The sequence below is a fragment of the Equus caballus genome, chromosome 18 (genome assembly GCF_041296265.1).
Source record: "Equus caballus isolate H_3958 breed thoroughbred chromosome 18, TB-T2T, whole genome shotgun sequence".
Lineage (NCBI taxonomy): Eukaryota > Metazoa > Chordata > Mammalia > Perissodactyla > Equidae > Equus > Equus caballus.
In genome coordinates this window covers 35252389-35274831 of record NC_091701.1, presented here as the reverse complement: position 1 = coordinate 35274831, position 22443 = coordinate 35252389, and the positions used below count along the sequence as shown (strand labels likewise).

Here is a 22443-nt window from a genome sequence, read left to right as displayed (position 1 = left end):
AACATACTCATCTTAAGGTTCTTTGAATGGTGGAATTACAAGATACTTCCCTTCATTATTTTTATCTATATTCTAAATTTTCTACAATGGAAGTGTATTACTTTCCAAATAAGGGAAAAAACTTGCATGAAAAAATGAACTCTTGTAGATGGTCTAGGTTTCTATCCACCTGAAGACAGAAGGCTAACTAGATAATATGATCATAATGCTTTTCCCACTTAATCACCCTAATGAAGGCTTTCTAGAAGGCTCTTAGGAAGAAAGCTGGTCCTAATCTCCCTTATAAAGCAGTTTCAAGTTTCTGTGATGAGGCCAAACTCTACCATAACACATGTAACCAAAGAACTAAGTATCATCAAGAAAACTAAGCTTTGAAATCTTATTCCCTGGTGCTGCAAATGTCCACCTGGATGTCGATAAGCCTGAATACAATGATTAACAGTTCCCACAGAAAAAGGATGAGGGTAACTGATGAGTGTCACCAAACTCTATAAAGTGTACAAGTCACACTGACTCAGGCAGGGGTGGAAAGTCACAGCAATAATCAGTCGCCAATTAAAAATTCAAACAGCTCAAATGCAACTAGTCATAACAGCCAAATATTGCATTACAAGGTGCTGCTGCATCCTCACGTTAACACAAATAAATACAATTCGATACACTATCTTTGCAAGAGTAGATAAGGCCCCCCATACCCGGCTCTATGCCACAGCCCCTGAGCATAAGCTATCTCCACCTTTCACAAGCATTGATCATCCCAGTCTACCTATTTGAATACACCTTCCACAAAGACCTGAGCTTTACAGGGATTAAGCCGGTGACTCAGTAGGAGGTACGAGTGCTTCTGTGGTAAACTGAGCATGTGTTCTGTTACAGAATTACATAAAGTGAAACCAAGTACTATAATATTTTCTTCCTGAGGCTACTACGAAACTTCATATAAAATAGAGACCATTGGAGCAGAGCCAGATTGGAGACAATCCCTCCAGTTCACTGTGGTATATTGAAAAGGCCCCCATGAGAGGCAGCGCCACTTACTCCAGGGTCTCCTCTGGACATTAAGGCAGACGAGCTTTGTCCTATCCATGGAATATGTCTTGAGTGACTGCAGATATTGCCAACAGCTGATGGTGCAGATTCTCTTAACTGAGTCTTAAAACTGGTTTCTTCACTAGTAGTTCTCAAATCTCATGCTCCATCATAGCTTAATCTAGGAGGGGGAGAAGCACGAGGAGGGGGAGGGGCTTGCAAAGACCAATTCCATTCTGCCTCCTCCAGTGGCTGCCAGGCTAATGGTGTGCCCGGTGCACGGTTTTCAAGGCTTCTGCGGAACTGGAGAGGGAGGGAGGGGAATAGCGCAAGCTAAAATGCCACAAAGCTAAGCTGTTCTTACTGAGATTCAGTTGTTTGTCCTGAATAGATGTTCCCAGGTTACTGCAAGACTTTAATTTCTACAGTTCTGAAAAAGCCGATTCTGGCGTATTTTGCCAGTCTCCTCATTGCCTTGATGGATGAGAGCATTTACAGAGCTCCAGACTCCAATATTTTCACTCACATCCTATAACAGATATTTGCCGATTACTGTCTGCCTAACATATTCATTCTGAATAAGTGTAAGGATTCCTTCAAGGTGACAGGAACAGGTCTAATGAGGTCCTGAAACAAGTAGGTCTCTTGTAACTCTGCACATTTTGCCTGAGATGTGAGGATCAGAGGGAACTCCCTCAGATTCCAAAAGGGAAAACCAAGGGAATGAAATATTTAAGAGGGAGAGGTGACCCAATGCCTGGGCCACTGGGGAGGACTACCTACCCGCCTCCCGAGAACCCTTCTTTCTTCAAATGGGCAAGCAGAGCTTTGGGGCTCTGGATGCCTGGACACAAAAGGGGGGTTCCCAGAGGTCAAAAACAGCCCTGAGTCTAATTTGGGGCACTCTTGCCGTTTGTAGAAAAAATAATGGGGAAGGGATATTTAGGGCTATATTTTGAGGTCTCACGAGTTTTCTGGAAATCCTGTTTTTTAAGAGACAATTCTGACAAAAACTTTGCAGAGAAACTAACACCACCAAATTCCTCAGGCCCTCTTCTCTGTCAAGTGCGAGAACTGCCTGCTATCTTGTCAAGCACTGAAATAAAACTGTTACCCTAGGGTTCAAAGATGAGAGACTATCCTGGAAGAGCGGCCAATTAGAATTCACAAAGTTCTGTGAACATGGAAAGAAAGAAATTACAAAATCGACTTGAGATCGAAACCAAACAGAAATGACTCTAACCTCTGGTGTTAATTTTATGCACAGTCATTATACGTATATGAAATAATAAGTGAAGAAGTAATAAGTCAACGCTAGTATGAGTAATAGGCATAAAAAACTAACTTTTTCATATATCTTTCCAGAAACCTATACAACACATTCCCTGTTTAGTACTATGGCGACAACTGCATCACCTATGTCACGTGAGGCAATGAATCTGCCAACAAGCAAGCAGCTCCACCTGCACAGCACAGGCAGCAGGTGCTGTGGGGAGGGAAGGAATTTCTGTTTTCAAAGCCGCTCAGAATGGCTAATTGATTAGTGAGCTCCAACCAGCTGACTTCTTCTAATAAATGACAAGGCAAGTGAACCCTGCATTTCTGACTCCAGAAGGCAAAAGAGTGGCAAGGTCAGCAAAGGAAACGTGGGGAGGTAGCTCTCTCGGATCTGCTTCATGACAGACTGGATACACGGGAATTCCTCTGGCCAGGTACATGTTAGTATCCGAATTATATACAATGCTCGTAACAGTTCCAGTTAGTCACGTTTTGCTGTCCTTAACCCACCACTCACTGTAAGGAGTTAGAAAAGGAAGCTACAGTAATTCTGAACTAGTTCCTCATGTTTAGGAATATAATAGACAAGTTAGACTACACCAAAGTAAAAAGCTTCTGCACGGAAAGGAAACAGAGTAAAAAGGTAATCTACAGATTGGGAGAAAGTAGAGGTTAATATCCAAAATAGATAAGAACTCCGCCTACTCAAGAGCAAAACAAAAAACAACAAAAACAAATGACCTGATTAAAGAATGGGCAAAGGACTTCAACAGACATTTCTCCAAAGATGACATACCAATGGCCAACGTCACTGATCATCAGGGAAATGCCAATCGAAATCCACAATGATTTATCACCTCACACCTGTGGGGATGGCCATTATGGAAGAAACAAGAGATCAGTTAGCAAGGATGTGGAAAAACTGAAACCCTTCTACACTGTTGGTGGTAATATAAGTCATACAGCCACTTTGGAAAAGAGTCTGGAGTTCCTCAAAAAACTAAAAATAGTACTACCATATGAACCAGCAAACTGGCTTTGGGGTATTCATCCAAAAGAATTGAAATCAAGATCTCAAAGAGTCATCTGCATTCCCACGTTCACTGCAGCATTATTCACAATAGCCAAGACAACCTAAATGTCCATCAACAGATGGATGAAGAAAATGCAGTTAAGAAATAATAATTATGTGACGATAGGAGAGTCAGCTAATGCTTTGGTGTTAATCATACTGCAATATATAAATGTATCAAATGAACACGTTGTGTGGGGCTGGCCTGGTGGCCTAGTGGTTGAGTTCAGTGCACTTCACTTGGGTGGCTGGGTTCACAGGTTCGGTTCCCAGCCATGGACCTACACCACTCATTAGCTATGCTGTGGCAGCAAGCTACATACAAAATAGAGGAAGATCAGCCACAGATGTTAGCTCAGGGCAAATCTTCCAAAGGGGGAAAAACAAAACTGGAAAAAATCATTTTAAAAAACATAATAAAAAACAAACACGTTGTACAATTTAAACTTACACAATATTATATGACAATTACACCTCAAGAAAAAAACAAAATACTACATATTCACGCGCACACAAAATATTAAGTCATGAAAGACAAAGAAAGGGTGAAGAACTGTTCAAAGTTAAAGGACACCACAGACACAACTACAAAGCAAAATAAATCATCATTGCATTGGATCCTGGACAGAGTTTGAAAACATGTTATGAAAGACAAACAATAATTGATGAAACTAAATATGCTAACCTAAAAAACTGTGTCAATATTAAAATATTCTGATTTTGAGAATTGTACCATGGTTATGTAAGAGTATGTCCTTGTTCTTAGGAAATCTACACTAAAATAATTAGGTGTGAAGGGGCATGATTCTGTAACCTACTCTCAAATGGTTAAAAAAGTGCTTACAGGGGAAAAAAAAGTCTTTACACAACAAGTGTGCAAAAGGTGGAGTAAAGGGAGCAAACTGTTAACAATCACTGAACTGTGTAAAGTGCATAAGGGAGATCACTGTACTATTCTTGCAATTTTTTTAGTTTTAAGTGATATCAAAATAAAAAGTTACAAAAAAGAAAATGTGGTAAACACACGCAATGGAATATTATTCAGCCTTATTAAACAAGGAGGAAAATCCTGCAATATGCAACAACATGGATGACCCTGAGGATGTTATCCTTAGTGAAATAAGCTAGTCACAGAAGAACAAATGCTGGATGAGCCCATTTCTATGAGGTAACTAAAAACAGTCAAACTCATAGAAGCAGAGAGCAGAATGGTGGCTGCTGGGGCTGAGGGAAGGGCAAAATGAGGAACAGCTCATCAGTCAATCTGCTGCACACCATCACACCTGCAGACAACAACACTGTAATCAGATATCTCAAGAGTCCGTTGCACCCCTATGTTCATCGCAGCATTATTTACAATAGCCAAGACGTGGAACCAGCCTACATGCCCAGAAACTGATGATTGGATAAAGAAGATGTGGTATATATACACAATGGAATACTACTCAGCCATAAAAAAAGACGAAATTGGCCCATTCACAACAACATGGATGGACCTCGAGGGCATTATGTTAAGCGAAATAAGTCAGTCAGAGAAAGACGAACTCTATATGACTCCACTCATAGGTGGAATTTAGTATATTGAGAAGGAGATCTGATCGGTGGTTACCAGGGAAAAGGGGGGGTGGGGGGAGGGTACGGAGGGGGAAGTGGTGTACCCACAACATGACTAACAAAAATGTACAACTGAAATCTCACAAGGTTGTAATCTATCATAACATTAAAAAAAAAAAAAAAAAACACTGTAACGTACACTTAAACCTTTGTTTCAGAGAGATCTCATGCTGTCTTCTTACCAAAGAAAATAAATAAGTAAAAGCAGTACGTTAAAAAAAAATAACAATAGGTGATAAACATAAGAATGAATGATAAGCAGTATGTCTATAATTCGGGGAGTACAGGAGAAAGAGCACCACTCCTGAGCAGAAGCTAGATACGGTCAAATACGGGATTCGCTCAAAGATCTAAATCTGCAAAGCACCAAGCATTTAGGAAACACCAAAATGGAAGCCACTGTTCACCCAGCGATGCCTTGAAATAAGTCTGATCAACCATCTATTGTCATAACAACATATATTTATTTCTAGACATTGGCATGTTCTTGTATGTGGGTTATGTACACGTCTGCCTCTCCCTCTGAGCTTATATTATCCCCAGACAATATATTACTTCAGAACCTTGAAGGAATGTTTCCTGAACTGACCTAACCAGGCTTTCCCACAGTCTGGGAAAAAAGGTTTTTCGAAAATCTTCTGTGGGGCTTCCATGCCACTATTTGTGAGATTTGCAACATCTGGGTCCTAACAGCAACAGGAAAAAGTAAAGGTGTATTTTTCTCTCTTACAAAAAGTACTTTCTAACAGTCTAACTATTCAGATATCAAACTAATATCCACCTATAAAGAATCATAATTAGAATTGCCTTGGAAGCTAAGCTAATGTAAGGCTTCAACCCAACTGGAATGCAATGCCAACTTGGATATGTTACAGAATTTGGCTGAACTGTACTAGCCTTTTATGGTTCCAAGGTCTGGGCTAACAGAACTTTACCAAGATTTGGGGTTTTAGGTTTCCTCTCTCTTACCCTTCAGACATGACGTCACTTGGGCATATTTTTTCTATCAATTAAACTCATAAAATATATGATGCTAAAAAAACGAGCCAAGCACTTTTCTGTCTCTACAGCCAAAAGAAACAGAGCTGAAATGGTTGAATCCAGATAGTTCAAAATAGGGGTAAAGGGCGAGAGGGAAAGAGAGAGACACAAAACTCCTAATGAACAGTTTTTATTAGTTATTGAAATTTTCTGTTGATCTATTATTTCCCAGTATAGGACCAGATGACAGCTAGAACAGAACTTGTAAATCAAAAGGTCTCAGTACATGCTTTTTGAATGGAATAAGGGAATAAACAGGCTGCCAATCAATCACATGAATGGAGAGCCATTAGTCTGAATTTTCTGATTTTTCATTACATTCCCTTTGTCAAAGGCACTTGCTCTTGAGTGGCTAATTAATCATGATATATCACTATGTGAAAAATGTCCAAGGAAACTATCTAACTCCTGTGACCTTTAAATAGAAATATTTCTATGTTCATCCAAAACTACCCGCTTTTTTCACAAACCATTGTTAATGAGCTAAAATGACAATTCCATAGCCTGGCCTTCAAAATATTGCATAAACTGGCTCTAAACTACTTCCAGTCAGACTCATCTATTCACTGTTTCCTAAACAAACTATGTAGTCTTACCACTGACCGCTGCTCCGACTACTCTCCCAACTTCTCCCCCTTCCCAGCCACTCCTCCAAGCCTTACTCATTGTTGCTCCAGATCCAGACCAAGCCTCATGAATCTTCCTGAGGTTTCAGCCTCTAAAGTACCATCTCATTAGTTTTGACTATATTCATATGACACTTAACATTTTAGTGTGCATGTACAAAAGCACACACAAATGTATACACATTTTTTTCTCAATCAAGTCGTAAAGACACTGTGACCTAGTGGATGTGACCTAGTGGAAAGAAGTCAGAAGACTGATTATAAATCCTGGCTGTCACTTACCAGCTACAGATAACTTCTCTGAGCCTCAAGCTTGCTCATCTGTAAAACGGGGCTAAAAATCCTTGAATATCTCCCAAAGATTTCATGAAGGTATCATGACATCAAGTATGAGAAAGTCCTTTATCAATCATGAATCAAATACAAGTGTATTATTTAACGTATGTTTCTGTATCCTCAGCACTTGGCAAAGCACTTTCACATACTAAGTATGTAATAAATCTTGCTGATGAAGGTACTAGACCACAGCTGTAGGAATGTGCTGAGCTATCTTCAGTGTCTTCCTCAATCCTACACGGTAGCATTTCTGGACTACACACTATGATGCCAGGTGATTTACAGGAATTGTAAACTTCATCTCACAACATGTCAGGCAGGTCCTAGACCCTATCATCTGCACTAATCTGGGAATCTGGGAGACAGAGTCCCAACAACACATTGGCCAGGAAACTTGTTTTCCCATTTCCACATAGTCTCTCTCAGTCTGTTTTCCACTGGAGAAAAGACACAATAAAGAGGTGGAACAAGTGAAGTCAATCTCACAGTGGGAAAAGCTTGACAAATCTGCCAGAATGGGGGACCCACAAGCTAGCATCAAAGCTGTCTCCATTTTCACTAGCAGCGCCATTAAATAAGCTCCAAACTGAAAATTGGAATGTACATTCTTAACCCAAGCACATTTTTCTCTTTTTACAACTTAAAGAAATACAAAAACCTGAAACACAACCACCCAACACTTACAGTTGTTTTTGCTTACAAATGTGCTGAAAAGTAAAACTAAAAGTCTGTAGTTACAGATTATTTTTGTAAAGTCTGAAAATTTAGAAAGTCTCTATTTTACAGATAGTGCCTTTTGTGCAACCTCAGATCTGCAGGTTAAGGAGTGTCTTCAACATTAATCCTGCCTCCGAAATAAAACTCAGGTGTTTCCTATAATGATTATCTCCTCATTATTCTTTTGTCTTTCACTCCTTTACAGTATTTTCTCTCCTAAATTAAGTGTTATGAAAATTTTAATCAGCATCTGGCCATCTCATCAGGTGAACAGAGAGAACTCAAGCCTTGAGAATAAGTTTTCACATCTTTTTCTTTGTAGTTTGTTCCCCCTTTAAGCTGGCATCTATGGAACTAGATCAGTGTCCAAGGTCCTTCATAGGGATAAGTTAGAATAAATGGAGTTAAGGAGAAGGAATATTTGTAGAATAAAATACAGATGACAGCTCTCAATAATGAAGACTATAAAAGGTCTGAGTTGATTTTGTATAATTTGGGTGGAGAAGAGCAAAGAAAAAAGAGAATAATCATAATTTCAGAAATTGCATTCTGAACAAAACTGAGTTCAACCTCATTGTCGTAAATCAAGATAAGAAACACTTTAGCTTCTACCTACAGAATTCAAGAGCTTTTTTATGTGATATAACGGTTTAAGAGGTTAGGTGATTTTTTCCCCCAACAACTAAACTGAAGGTAAAATGCTACTGTTGAAATAAAAGAACTTCTAAGAGGTTGAAAGAGCTCAACTCTTCTAGAAATCTGTTACTTTATACGCAAATTGGTAGAGTTGGTGTTCCTGCATCTTTAAACAGGATCACTGTTACACAGAGATCAGGAAACGTGCTATAAACAGAAGTATTTATTGCAATAAAGGCCAATAACCCATGTGAGTCACTAGCCCACACAGGGAAATAGGTTTGCAGGAACTCGGTAACTCCTTGGAGAAGGTTTAGAGCTGCGCCTCAGGTGCCTCATCAAAAAAACAGAGTTGAACTAAAGGACATTGGCGATCCCTTCCAGATTCCAACTTTTCTTTTTCTACTAATGGTTCTATTTCTTAATCAATCATACACAAAACTTTCCTTTTTTTTTTACCACTTTGACCACCATGTCAATTTTGGGATGTCCCTGTATTTGGTCTTTGCTCTATGTTCTAAATTTCAGGTACCTCATACGTAAGTTCAAGCATCAGTTGCCTCGGCCATCTTTTCCTCTAATCAACATCCAGTGCATTCACCAGACCCTACACACCTGAAAAGATGGACTGCCTCATAAAGTGGTTTCCCATTCCACTGCCTAACAGATAAAAGCCAGACTCCAAAATCTCAAGGTTCTTTATTATGTGGCCTCACTCTACTTGATTCATGGGTATATATTAGATGCATTTTATGTCAATTATAAAACATCAAAAAAAACAAAAATTTAAGAAGAAAACAGTCAATCTCTCCTTTGGCAAAAATAGCCACTATTTTCATTCAATAAACTTTCCCTTCAATGGCTTCCCATTTACAAATAGGTGAAAATAAAATTGCATAAATACAGAACTTTTTGTCTTACTCTTGTCATTTGTTTAGAAAATACTTTTTCATATTTCTCTATAACCTTATTTTCTAATGGCTACAAAATATTCCAGCATATCAATCAGGGTCTCCACTAGTGCATTTGGGACCTTGCTGTGAAGCAGAAAAAGGCATATCTTCTGGGAAGAATTAGCAAAAGACTGTCCTTCAGGGTACAACTTACATAACGACATGCGGACACCCTGATGTTAAAACAGTACATTTACTGGGGGAAAAAAATCATCCTGAGAATAAACAAGCAGGATAACACAGTGCAGAAGGTGAGGTCGGGCAACCTGACTTCAAATCCTACCTCCATACTGTGTTTGGTTCCAGACAAGTTGCTTAACCACTAGAAGCTTCAGTTTCCTCATAGGGATGGTAATAACAGCTACCTCATAGAGCCATCGTGAGCAGGAAGTCACAGAAGGCCCTTAGAACAGTACCTGGCACACAGTGGACACTCAATAAAAGTTTCTTTCCCCAATAAAAATTATGCCAATGCTATCTATATCTTTGTCCCCATTTTTAAATACTTTACAAAATTACTCCCAAGAAAAACATTGCCAGGAATGAGATTACTGTGTTGAAATGTATAAACAAAGATCTAAATTTGAAATCTTCATCTCTTCATGTAAATCCATTAAGTATGTAGGAGGTAAATAGTCAGATGATGACTATTAATGAAGTGCCATTCCATTAAGATAATAATCTCAGGAAAAACAGGAAATTCGTTCTAGGGCATCTTAGGAAAAAATACAAATAGGCATTAATACCTTAAGAAAACGTAGGTCTTGGTTCTTTACCACAGCGGGAAGGGTCAATGGGGGTGACCTCCAAGGCCTTTCCAGCTTTGTATGTCTATGACCAAGCTCTCCATCAGACAGCCCTCCACCCCCAACACAAAGCTTCTGTCCTGGAAAGGACAGGTTCTTCCCTCTTTCCCCAACATGCCTGATCTTTGAGGCAAGATTTTGCCCATCTTAAGCTCTTTCACTTCACCTCCACCTGGAGCAGCCTTTCCTCACCCTGAGGATCACCTTGGCCATCACCCAAATTCCCAGTCTAAATCTGACCTCTTCCTCCAGGCTCTGAGCGCGCCATCCCTTTCTTTAAAAACTCAGAACATTTATTTACAGTCTATGTCACTGCTTATTTAAATCTAATGGCATTAACCATGACGTTCTTAAAAATCAAAAATTGCTTCCTCTTGCACCTGAATTAATGTAACTTTTGTCTTCAAAAATCTAGTGTGCACATATATGCATATATAGATCATCTAATTTAGCTAGATCTGCAGCAACTTTTTATTTATTTATTTTATTAAGGTTATAATAGTTAACATCCTTGTGAAATTACAGTTGTACATCATTATTAGTCATGTTGTAGGTACACCACTTCACCCCTAGTGCCCTCCCCCCACCCCCCATTCCCCTGGCAACCACCGATCAGTTCTCTTTGTCCATATGTTAACTACCACCTATGAGTGGAGTCATACCAAGTTCGTATTTCTCTGTCTGGCTTATTTCACTCAACATAATACTCTCAAGGTCTATCCATGTTGTTGTGAATGGGACAACTTTGTTCAGATCTGCAGCAACTTTAACAGAAAGCTGTCTTAACTGAAGGCACACGAGGCTCTCAGCTTACAAGACAGTACAATCCAGGTTCCTACTACATCAATATCAACATTTGAACCGCTGGCCAAGCCGACAAATTTATGATAATACAGAATCTAATGGTTAATATAACTCAAGGTGAATGTGACATCATAAAATGCTTAATAATCTATTTTAAATAGTTAAAAAAATAAAGTCTGAATACAAAGAGGAGAGTGTGCATCAACATTAGAATTTTGTTTAAAAACAGAGCATTTTTCCTTGTTTTCTTTAATCAAGCCCCATTTATAAAGTGTTCTAAATTTCTTTAACTCTCATTTCTTCTTCCAAGTTTAACCAACCCTTTTTGCCAAGCGATATAGGACAAGATTACGGAGTCTACCTTATTATCTGGAGATTAAGATGAGGGAACTAAAATCTGAATTTGGATATAGAAGACATAGTCTAATCACATAAAGCTATCAGAATAAATCATTTCTATAGAACACGAATTAATATCCTTTCTTTTAAAAAAGAAATGTACTATTCGTAAAAACGCAATACACCTCGAAGGTTTGGATTCTTAAAATGAGGGATCATAATATGATAACAGAGTGTATCAGTTTAAAAGGCAGTGGGCTTTATCCCAGTACAGGGTGATGGCACTAAGCCATGAGGTTATCATATTATAACATGGAGAGCAGTTGTGATTCCCTGCCACCATGCGCTAGGAGCTCTCTTGGGTGTCATTTTCACCCGTGACTTACGAGATTTTCCGGTTTGAAGCCTCATCATCAGTGTGTAAAATGAAGCTGCTCCAGAGGCAACAGGGAGAGAAGCAGCTCTGTTGGCATTTGAACTGAAGATACTCAGGCAGAGAAACCAATCTGGTGGTGGTGTAAGAGATGAATGGAACCAAAGGAAGAGGAGACAGTAGCACAAGAAAGCACAAAGTGGAGGTAGAGAAGACAATCAGAAATGAGATGACAGAATGAAAAAGAAGGGCAACAAAAACAAAGCCAAAAAGTGAAAGAAGTGTGGGAAGCAGAGAAAGGGGAGAGAGGAAGGAGGAGGAAGAGAAAAAAAATGTAAACAATCGTTGGGTATATGAAAAGCAACATGTACCATATGCCTGTACTTCTGACTGCTCTTTTTATAAGTCACAGATGCTATCAAATGACCAAATACAGAATAAGAATCCAGGCACAAATCCATGAACCACAAAGGCTGGAATATTATTGATATACATTGTTTAAAAACAAAAACAAAAACTTAAGATTCAGGTCAACAAGCAGCATGAAAGTTACTGCCATATTGATTTTCTTGAGTTACTAGAACCCATGAGGGAGAGTCAAAGGAAACTCAAATGTTCCATTCCTGAGCTTGAAACTGTTCAAACACAAAATAGAAGAACGTGATGTTGGTTTCTTAGTTGGTCATCTTCAAGCACGCTTGCCAACCAGAAATGTCATATGGTCTTGAGTTCCTCAGAATAGTATTTCCATCCTATCTATCTCTATACTTTTCATCTACTTTTCCAATCTAAAATGAATTCTGGCAGGATCTACCTTGAGCCAGTGGTGAAGCAAATCAGGCTGGACATTGACGTCCCCGTACCATGCCTTCCAGGGTCCAGGATTACAACTCTCCTTGGACCCAGGATGTTTCCCATATTTTCCAAACTCTTCCACTCTAATCAGAAACAATGTGCTCCTAAAGAACAGTGTTCAATAATTCAAAAATAGGCATAATTAACTATTAATCAGAAAAATGAATCCTTGTTAAGGTGGTAGCTGGCCAATATGATCCTTTCCAGGTATGAAATGATGGCAAAGCAAATTAAAATGAACTTTGTCAATTAAATCCCTTACATATAATTATAGTTATACTAATGGTAAGAATTTCCACGAGTACCAAGGAGATTAGGGAACTCTTCAGGCACAGTGGCCTTTCTTCAACTTCCAAATCAGCCCACATAGTTTCCTGTCCACATGTAAAGCTGATGCAGACTAGCAGATTATATAGACCTTGGCCTATTGGAAATACCATGAGATGAACTGAAACACTGCTCGTCATCATTATTGAATCATTCTAAACCCACTAATATTGCCGGCATTTCCAAACAAGGGAAATCTGAATAGTTGATTGGAACCATCACATTCAAACATCGAATTCTTCAGCAGAACTGAACTTCATTAGAGAGACTTTAACTTTCCATGACCAAAACCCGTGCCAAAGGGACAAGAGGTAACTAAAAGCCATCAAATAAATATGAAAGGTCTGAAAGCCACACATTCACTGACTACAACCTGTCACATGGATTCTACTACAATGACTCAATGCCGATGGTGATTGTAAATACTGACAGGAAAAACGTCCACTTGACAAATCAAGCCCCAAATAAGTCAGAGAAATTTTTCAAGCTACAAAGAATGAGCAACATTTGAGAATGAGGGGCTTATTAGTAAATTTTTATTAAGCTCCTGGAACATAGAAACCTTCATGAATTTGCTGGAGACGATCCCTCTACCTTGAGAGACAGGAGTTTTGATTTACCCTCCCATGTATATTAATTCTAAGTACAGTACCTGAAAAATTATAGAAACTCAAAAATATTTTACAGTGCATGAACGATTGCAGGCATGAGTAAATGTACAGTCTCAGTGATATTATAACCCATTAGTGGTACAGGTGGTTAGCACCCATCCTCCCTTCGCATGGTGGTATTTCAGCCAGGAAAGTCTAGAGAAAGAATCCTTAGAAGGAAATAGAAGGTTGGCAATTGAGCACATCTAACCAAAGAAACACTGATTAAAGGCATCTCATTAATAACAATGATCACTCTAGCATCCCACGCCTGAGACTAAGAACATATCCCACAGCACACTATCGCTGGAGGGAGGGAGGGGAGGAGCAAGGTCTGAAAAGCAACAAGGAGTTCTTGAGATGCTCACACCTCAACGTGCTGCCTCTACCCAGGAAACAGAGCCTAAATCACGATGCCAGCATCTCCCTGGTTTCAGAAACTTATCTGCCTATGGGGACTACTCTTTTGTATCATTTGGCAGCAGAATTTTCTCTTTCTCTGATGAACGAAGGTGTGGTGTTCCCGAAAGTTAATAAAAGCTATAGAGTATTGCCCGAGTGATGACCCTTTCACTTGGAATCACTGGAAATGCAAGTGCTGGGTGGCAAGATCCAGCAATACAGGGCCCAGGGTCATCAACAGAAGCGAGAGACCCTGTTGTCCCATGTATCCTACCAACTTTGCTCCCTCCTTATCAAAGGAACTCACCGCAGTGCAGAATGTCTTCCCGAGCGGGATACACTGTTGCCCACGGGGGAGGGCAGGTTGCTCCCTCTGTGCAGGTCCTCAATGGACCTACTCCAGGGCTTAGATTTGTCCACCGAGCTCTCCACAGTGCTTTCCACACTCTCAAAGTCAAAACTAAAACAAAAGAGAAACGCCACTGAAGACTTAAAAATTCACATTCACACAAATACATGGATGTGCATAACCTGCTCCTTCCTATTATACCTCTGCACCTTAATACGGGTAGTCTTTGCAAACAAAGAAAACTAAAAAGGAAACACAAAAGAATTTCCACAGACCCAGTGTTAGCTTTGAAAACACAGAATGAGAATTACTGGGCCAGGCAAAAGAATAGTTGAGTAACAGCAAAAACTAAATCATGATGTATTATTTGTATTTTACTGTAAGGCTTGCTAACTTACCAATTGCTAACATTGCTATGATGGAAGGGGAAAAAAAGATCTTACAGCTGTCTTCATTTTGCTTTAACAAGTCAATATGTTAGGCTTATACTAATTTATTCCTACCCATCAATTTTCACTGAGCATTTTCTCCTAGCGTGTTGGCAAGTGTACTTTTCCAACCATATGTGATACATTACTCGCAAAGTTATGGATTTGCTTTGATTTTGGAATCTCTTCCCTATGTGGTGCTCTTTAAAGTAGGACTGTTGTTTCTCTGACATTTTTTGAGGTTATTACTCATGTTAACCATGTTAGAATAAATGGCAAGTTGCTCATTCTTGTATAATTTTAGGATCAAAGTTTTTAAACAGACAGGCCTTTGTGTTCTAGACACTTTTTCCCCTCCCAAAGACAGTAGCTCTGCTTTCTCAAAAAAATATTTTATCAATTGTTTCTACCCATAGTTCCACCGAGCAACACCTGATCGGACAGAGAATAAACAGTAGGCAGCTCTAACTGATATCATCTGGAAGATTTCGGAGGCCATCACAGAAGAAACAGCAACAATACATATTGGAAATAACAAGTGTGACTTTTCATAAAAGGATGATCGCCAAAATAAAATATTTGGTTAGAACAGTCATCTGTAAACTAGGTGATGCTCTCCACCTCGTAGATACTAATCCAGGTGGCAGAGACTGATCCAGGTATAAAGTCATGGAGTGGGGCTGACAATTTATGGGTCATACCTCAGGATGCAGGAAGCAGTGCTGAGCAGAAAAGAGGTAGAACTGAGTAATCAAATAGATCCTTAAGTACTAAAAATAGAAGCCTACAACTGATGTCTGAGAAGGTAAGCCAAGGGGGCATCCCGAGATCACTCATGTCAGGACCACGTGCACCAAGTCAGTCTGCAGCCCTCAAATCGTCCAGCTATTCAGCACTCTTATGTTCCTCTCCTCTCGTCCCCTAGTCTCACACGGCAGAAAAAGGGAACTCCTTAGTGAAAGCCCCTTACAAGGGCTGGAGCATGAACCTGTGGTTTCACATTACACAGGCCAGGAATTGTCACACGCCAAGGAATACTAAGAAATTTTTCAGCCCATTAGTTTCAAGAAAGAACATAAATTATGTATTTATATATAATTTTCATCGAATTAAAACAAAACAAAACCAAAACTAATAAACAAAGAATGTAAAGCGAATGCCAAAAATAAAAAGGAGAAAATTAGGAAATAAAGCACTGAGTTCTGTTCTTTTGTTGGGTTTGATCTTACACCATAGACTTGACGAATTCCCTTATAATAGCCACTTTTTCCTGTAGGTCTTATGTGAGGGTACATTTGGGAAAGCTAGTTCTCAAGCCCTGCGATGCAGGTAAAGGGTTAGGATAAATGGTAAAAAAGGGTAAAGAGTTATATAATACATAGCATGCCATTCATTTCCTTTATTTCTGAAGTTACTTAGCCCTTCCTTAATTTCATAAATATTCCTCCAGATTTTAAAAGCATCAGGAGAGTAACATTATTCTGTTTTGTCATATAATATGAAGTGTGAGAGAGATTAGCAGTTTTTGACGTAATGGAGATAGATAAGAAACCACCTTTGGAAGAGTATGCTATAAAAACCAGGATTATAGTTCACACGATAATTTCTCAGGAAGATAAGAACTTGTCTGTTGGTTTTTCTCATTCTATTCCATATGATATACAAGAGTTATCAAAACTGAAACCCATCAAGCCAGTTTCAGTTAATACTTGAGTTTCTGCATCTACAAGGCAGAAATAATTATAGCTTTCTCCTCACACATTCTCAAGGAAGCGATGAGGATTATGAGATAACATCTGGTTGGGTCTTAAGACTGTTTTGGAGTGAGGCAATATAAAAAAAACAAATTATTGCTTTTAAAAAAAAGAGTTGAGGGGAAAAAAACACCACCTGGGCCGAAATGTCTTCCAGTAAAATTAAAAATACAACATTATTTCCTCAATCTGTGTGTGTGAGAGTATATCTGTGGATAGTGAAATATTTTTTGATTAAAGAGGAAATGTGAAGAGAATGTCTCATTCAAATGTATGCTTTTCATTCCTGTTGTAAATCTTTCTAGGAGCCTCGCAAATGGGAAATTTTATGAATTAACAAAAACAAGGTTAAATAAGTTGATCTTTTTCCTGCTCTGTCCTGGTTTTTCCCCATTCATCTTACAAAAGGGGAATCAAAATAATAGAAGTACATACAAAATAAAAAGGGAAAGGCCCCCGTTTGCCCCACCCTCCAGTCCCACTATGCCTGGTATCAATTTCCACAATCATTTCCTCTGTATTTACTAGCACATACAAATATATATATATATATATATATATATATATATAATTTTTTAAAATAAAAAGGAAGCCATTTTCTGTATCTTGCTTTCTTCACTCAACAACACATCATATACATCCCTCAATAACTGCTAGATTATTCTACCATATGGATATATGTAACTTGAGCACTAAAGAAAGTACTTCTTTTTAAAATAATGACTCTTCTAAGGGTGATTTTTACTCCCCTGTTTCATTTCTGCCTTCAAAGCATTTCTAATACCAATTATGTGATTGGCTTTTAGTTACTCAAATAAAAACAAACCTCCTTGAACCTTACCACATCTGCTTCTGCGTTTCTCCCCTCAGTGCAGTGTATAATTTTACCACAAGTTGCATCTTCTGTGACCACATAAAATTCAAAAGCAAACAAGCCGAGTTTTACTTACGTGACTGCATACTGAGCAAACGACAGATATTCCACTAGAACATCAAGACCTTTGTTTTCTTCATTCAGAAACTCTCTGACCCATCTGTTGAAAAATAAAAAAATATTGAAGAGGTTCATCACATGCTGTGCCATGAAGGGACACAGGGAAAACTTTCCTTTTTCTACCAGCAACATTCACTGCCTGAAGGGAAATACGGAATGAGGCCTAGACGCTATCACATGAAGTGATACGGCAACTGAGAAAACGACAACATTTCAACGCGCAAGAATAAGGGACAAAAGGTACACGTGTGCCTTCCTTGCGTTTTACTACTTAGGAGACTTCAGAGAATCTATATGAAACCTTCTAAAAAAGGAACTTGCTAAATGTACTTTTTCCACCACAATTGATACACAGCCCACTTGTTAAAAGAGCCAAGGCTGCACAAGGAACGAGGCAGGCTGGGGACATGACAACATCACCACTGAAATCCAGGCATGATTCCAAATCCACGTTCGGCTCCTTCTTGGCACACTAAGCTGCAGGAAACACTAAACTAGCCAATGAGAGACCCGTGTTTACAGGCTTCTGGAAACTCAATAGGCATAATGATTTGCTCAATTTTTTCCATGAATGTTAAAAACCTTTTAAAAAGTTGCAGGCACTGCCTGTCATCATCAAAGCCAAGATGTAACAAATATCATATTTTTTGAAATTCATTTAAAAATAATACCATCTTACATTTGAACGGTGGGTCTGAATGCAGTTCACTGAGAATTTTTTCACATTTTTATTTGCCCTTCATAATAACTCCTAGTGATGAAGAAGAGTAATCCAACAGAACCTTCAGGTACTGAGCATAAACACCTATTACCCCACATTACAGATTTCCTCCAGGGCACTCATTTTCAAAGAATGTGTGACACCTGATTAAGCCTTCACTAGGTTTGAAACTCCAACAAATAATAAGTAAAAAGGTCTGCTACTATCACGGTAGTCTATTTTGAGATCCATCTGCCAAATGCATTCCAAAATGGTTGCCTTCTTCCATGAACACCAAGCCAACGAGGTCCACTAGCTATGGACATGAGAACTACTGTGGAAGCCACTTTTGAGAGCTATAAGAACAACAGTGGAACAATCAGTCCTGTGTCTGTCCTTAAGGATGCACAGCCCCCATGAGGTCTTCATCTTAAAAGAGGGAAAAAATCTGAAAAATATCAGGATGACCGTTTTTTAATTGTTTTTGAGAGTTTCTCCTTTGTTTTCTGTTTTATCCTCAAGCTCATTCTTTCTTCGTAATCGCTAGGATATAAACTCAGGTCTGCAGGTAGTTCCAGGAGGCAGCAAGGTAGGAAAAGTAGGCAGCTTGCCTTGTATTTCCCCCATAGGCCTCAGGCAGGCTATCACAAACATAAACACTTAACACAGACACATGGAAGCATGTAACATTTCATCTAAAAGAGACCTAGGGTGGCAACATTGGCAAAGAAAATACTACCCGTTAGGCCTCACAAAGTGGCTTTGTTATGAGAGCTAAGCAGAACTAACACGGCTGGCTACTGGTCAAGACTGAAGTTTCATTTCAAAACCACCACATACACAATCTCATGGCATCTGCTTCTAGATACTTATTTTCATTTGATTTATTTTAATTACTCCCTATGTGGCTAGGTCTCAGGAGACAGTGGACATTTTTAAGTGCTGGTAACTGGAAGCTTAGAAATAGTGAAAGAAATTTTTTTTTTCCTTTTTTAACTGGTAGGAGACTAAAGAGAGGCTAGAACTCACTATGAAAATCAGACGACCAGCTGCTCTTAAAATTGAAGCCCCTTGCTTTTTCGCAACGGGTTTGCCGCCAGAACACAGGTGTCGTGAAAACCACCACAAAATCTAAGCCAAAATGGGGAAGGAAAAGACTCATATCAACATTGTCGTCATTGGACACGTCGATTCGGGCAAGTCCACCACGACTGGCCACCTGATCTACAAGTGCGGTGGGATCGACAAAAGAACCATTGAGAAATTCGAGAAGGAGGCTGCTGAGATGGGAAAGGGCTCCTTCAAGTACGCCTGGGTCTTGGATAAACTGAAAGCTGAACGTGAGCGTTGTATCACCATTGATATCTCCCTGTGGAAATTCGAGACCAGCAAGTATTATGTGACCATCATTGATGCCCCCGGACAGAGAGACTTCATCAAAAACATGATTACAGGCACGTCTCAGGCTGACTGTGCTGTCCTGATTGTCGCTGCTGGTGTTGGTGAATTTGAAGCAGGTATCTCCAAGAATGGGCAGACCCGTGAGCATGCCCTTCTGGCTTACACACTGGGTGTGAAACAACTAATTGTTGGTGTTAACAAAATGGATTCCACTGAGCCACCCTACAGCCAGAAGAGATATGAGGAAATCGTTAAGGAAGTCAGCACCTACATTAAGAAAATTGGCTACAACCCAGACACAGTTGCATTTGTGCCAATTTCTGGTTGGAATGGTGACAACATGCTGGAGCCAAGTGCTAATATGCCTTGGTTCAAGGGATGGAAAGTCACCCGTAAAGATGGCAATGCCAGTGGAACTACGCTGCTTGAAGCTCTGGATTGCATCCTGCCACCAACTCGTCCAACTGATAAGCCCTTGCGTCTGCCCCTCCAGGACGTCTACAAAATTGATGGTATCGGTACTGTCCCTGTGGGCCGAGTGGAGACTGGTGTTTTGAAACCTGGCATGGTGGTCACCTTTGCTCCAGTCAATGGTACAACTGAAGTAAAGTCTGTTGAAATGCATCATGAAGCTTTGAGCAAAGCTCTTCCTGGGGACAACGTGGGCTTCAACGTCAAGAACGTGTCCGTCAAAGATGTTCGCCGTGGCAATGTGGCTGGTGACAGCAAAAATGATCCACCAATGGAAGCAGCTGGCTTCACAGCTCAGGTGATTATCCTGAACCATCCAGGCCAAATCAGTGCTGGGTATGCACCTGTGCTGGATTGTCACACAGCTCACATTGCTTGCAAGTTTGCTGAGCTGAAGGAGAAGATTGATCGTCGTTCTGGAAAGAAGCTGGAAGATGGCCCCAAATTCTTGAAATCTGGTGATGCTGCCATCGTTGATATGGTTCCTGGCAAGCCCATGTGTGTTGAGAGCTTTTCTGACTATCCTCCTCTGGGCCGTTTTGCTGTTCGTGACATGAGACAGATGGTTGCTGTGGGTGTCATCAAAGCAGTGGACAAGAAAGCAGCTGGAGCTGGCAAGGTCACCAAGTCTGCCCAGAAGGCTCAGAAGGCTAAATGAATAGTATCCCCAATACCTGCCACCCCAGTCTTAATCAGTGGTGGAACGGTCTCAGAACTGTTTGTCTCAATTGGCCATTTAAGTTTAATAGTAAAAGACTGGTTAATGATAACAATGCATCGTAAAACCTTCAGAAGGAAAGGAGAATGTTTTGTGGACCATTTGGTTTTTTGTGTGGCAGTTTTAAGTTATTAGTTTTTAAAATCAGTACTTTTTAATGGAAACAACTTGACCAAAAATCTGTCACAGAATTTTGAGACCCATTAAAACAAAGTTTAATGAGAAGAAAAAAAAAAAAAAAATTGAAGCCCCTTGGCCTCTCTGAGGGCCTTTGCATTGGCCTGGCCTCGGGGCTCTGCTGCACGATTCAATCTGGCCCTTGGTGGTGGGTGAGCAGCAGGAATCCCCAGAGCTGGGCATCGGGGGTCTCTTTAATATGCAATGTCACCACAGGGCCCAGATTTTTCAGGGCAGCCTCAGTTTCAAATATTCTATCTCAGTGGCCCATAAGAACACTCTAATTTAGGAACTGAGGAAAAACAGCCACTGTAGCTCCTTCTGGCTGATTTTCCACACACTGCCTCTAAAAAGCAGAGATGGTCCAGGTCACCCTGAGGACTTGTCATTGTCTCAACCACCAGCACCTGACAGAGTTGAGCCACACACTGGATAGGAGGCAAGTAACTCACTGATAAGAAAATGAAAAAATAAAGAGGAAAGAAGGAAGAAATGGTAGGAAATTGCCAAGCACAGCCAGAGCTACAATTCTCAACTCAAAAGGCAAAAATGTATAGATTGTGATACAAGGACAAAGGCCATGAATTGGCTGCTCTTACTTTAATTCAACACCCTTAATGCCTCTGCCCTCACTTGCTGACTTGGAGCGAAAGTGCCTTAAAAGACAATTTTCAAAGTCAAAGGCAGGAACCAGCTGCTCAGTTCCTAACAAGTGGGCTAGAGCATAAAATGTCCTGCCTCTGAGAGGTTTAATTTCATGCAGTTAACCTCTTTTCTAAGCTACAAGATCCTCCCTGGGTCTTTGATCTGGCCCAGATCCTTAGGTGACTCAGGAAAGAATAAGACATAAATCCATCATGGTTGACTACCTTACCCCCTTTGTCAAATGATATCAGGTTAGTAAAGTCATCTCAGCAAAAAGGCTATGGATTATAAGAAAAAAACAGGCTTCACGCTTTCTCCTGTCCTCTCATCCCTGTCCTTTCCCACCTTGGGATATTTTGTATGGGAGGGAACAGAAGTGAGAGGGAACTTCTGTGGAAATGAACGAACAGGAAAAGAAAACAGGGAAAGATGAAAAAAAGACAACTTTCAAAGCAGTATCTTGAATCTAAAGGCATAAAAAAATATGAATGCCCCATTGTGCAGATTTATGTATATGATCATGCAATGACATATCATAAATTTAGTGTTCCCACAGTAAATTTCCATTTTCACCTCTGTGCATGCTACGCGCACTTTTTTATATATTGCCAATATGCAAACAGTTTCAAATTGGGTGATTATAGGTTTTGAAAAGTAGAATTATTTCTGCCTCTGACAGCATGCATCACTTACTGAGACCCTCACGGATTCAATGTAATTACCATACGTTGAAATTTGAATTTAGGCAAATTTCAAATCAGCTGCTTAGGAGCTGGAAGAGACAGTGATAATGAAAAATAGCTCTGGAAAATATCTTATTCAAAGAACGGATCTCACTGCAGATGTCAACAGTTACTGTTTTCTTGTAGGCAGGTCACAGCTTTGTTTCAGAGTTGCTGTTGTTTTCTCCCTGCCCCCAGATCTTAGAACCTCATTGTTCTCATCTAG

At 39.8% G+C, this 22443-nt stretch overlaps 1 protein-coding gene and 1 pseudogene across 27 annotated transcripts in view; one reads left to right on the top strand and one right to left on the bottom strand.

Annotated features, from left to right (window-relative positions):
• Nucleotides 1–22443, bottom strand: part of FMNL2 (formin like 2) — a 294823-nt gene that overhangs the window by 69052 nt on the left and 203328 nt on the right. For 11 of the 27 annotated variants that reach the window (XR_011428223.1, XR_011428224.1, XR_011428225.1 and 8 more), the window contains exons 5-7: nt 17340–17423; nt 14166–14318; nt 11638–11757 (exon numbers count right to left, since the gene is read on the bottom strand). Coding sequence is in view for 22 of the 27 variants with exons in the window: in XM_070240954.1 (XP_070097055.1) it covers nt 11638–11757; nt 14166–14318; nt 17340–17423 (357 nt within the window). In the remaining 5 variants the exon portion in view is untranslated. The remainder of the gene's footprint in view (nt 1–11637; nt 11758–14165; nt 14319–17339; nt 17424–22443) is intronic. The other 16 variants (XR_011428226.1, XR_011428227.1, XM_014732462.3 and 13 more) reach the window with 2 other exon arrangements.
• Nucleotides 17792–20892, top strand: LOC100050433 (elongation factor 1-alpha 1 pseudogene; annotated as a pseudogene).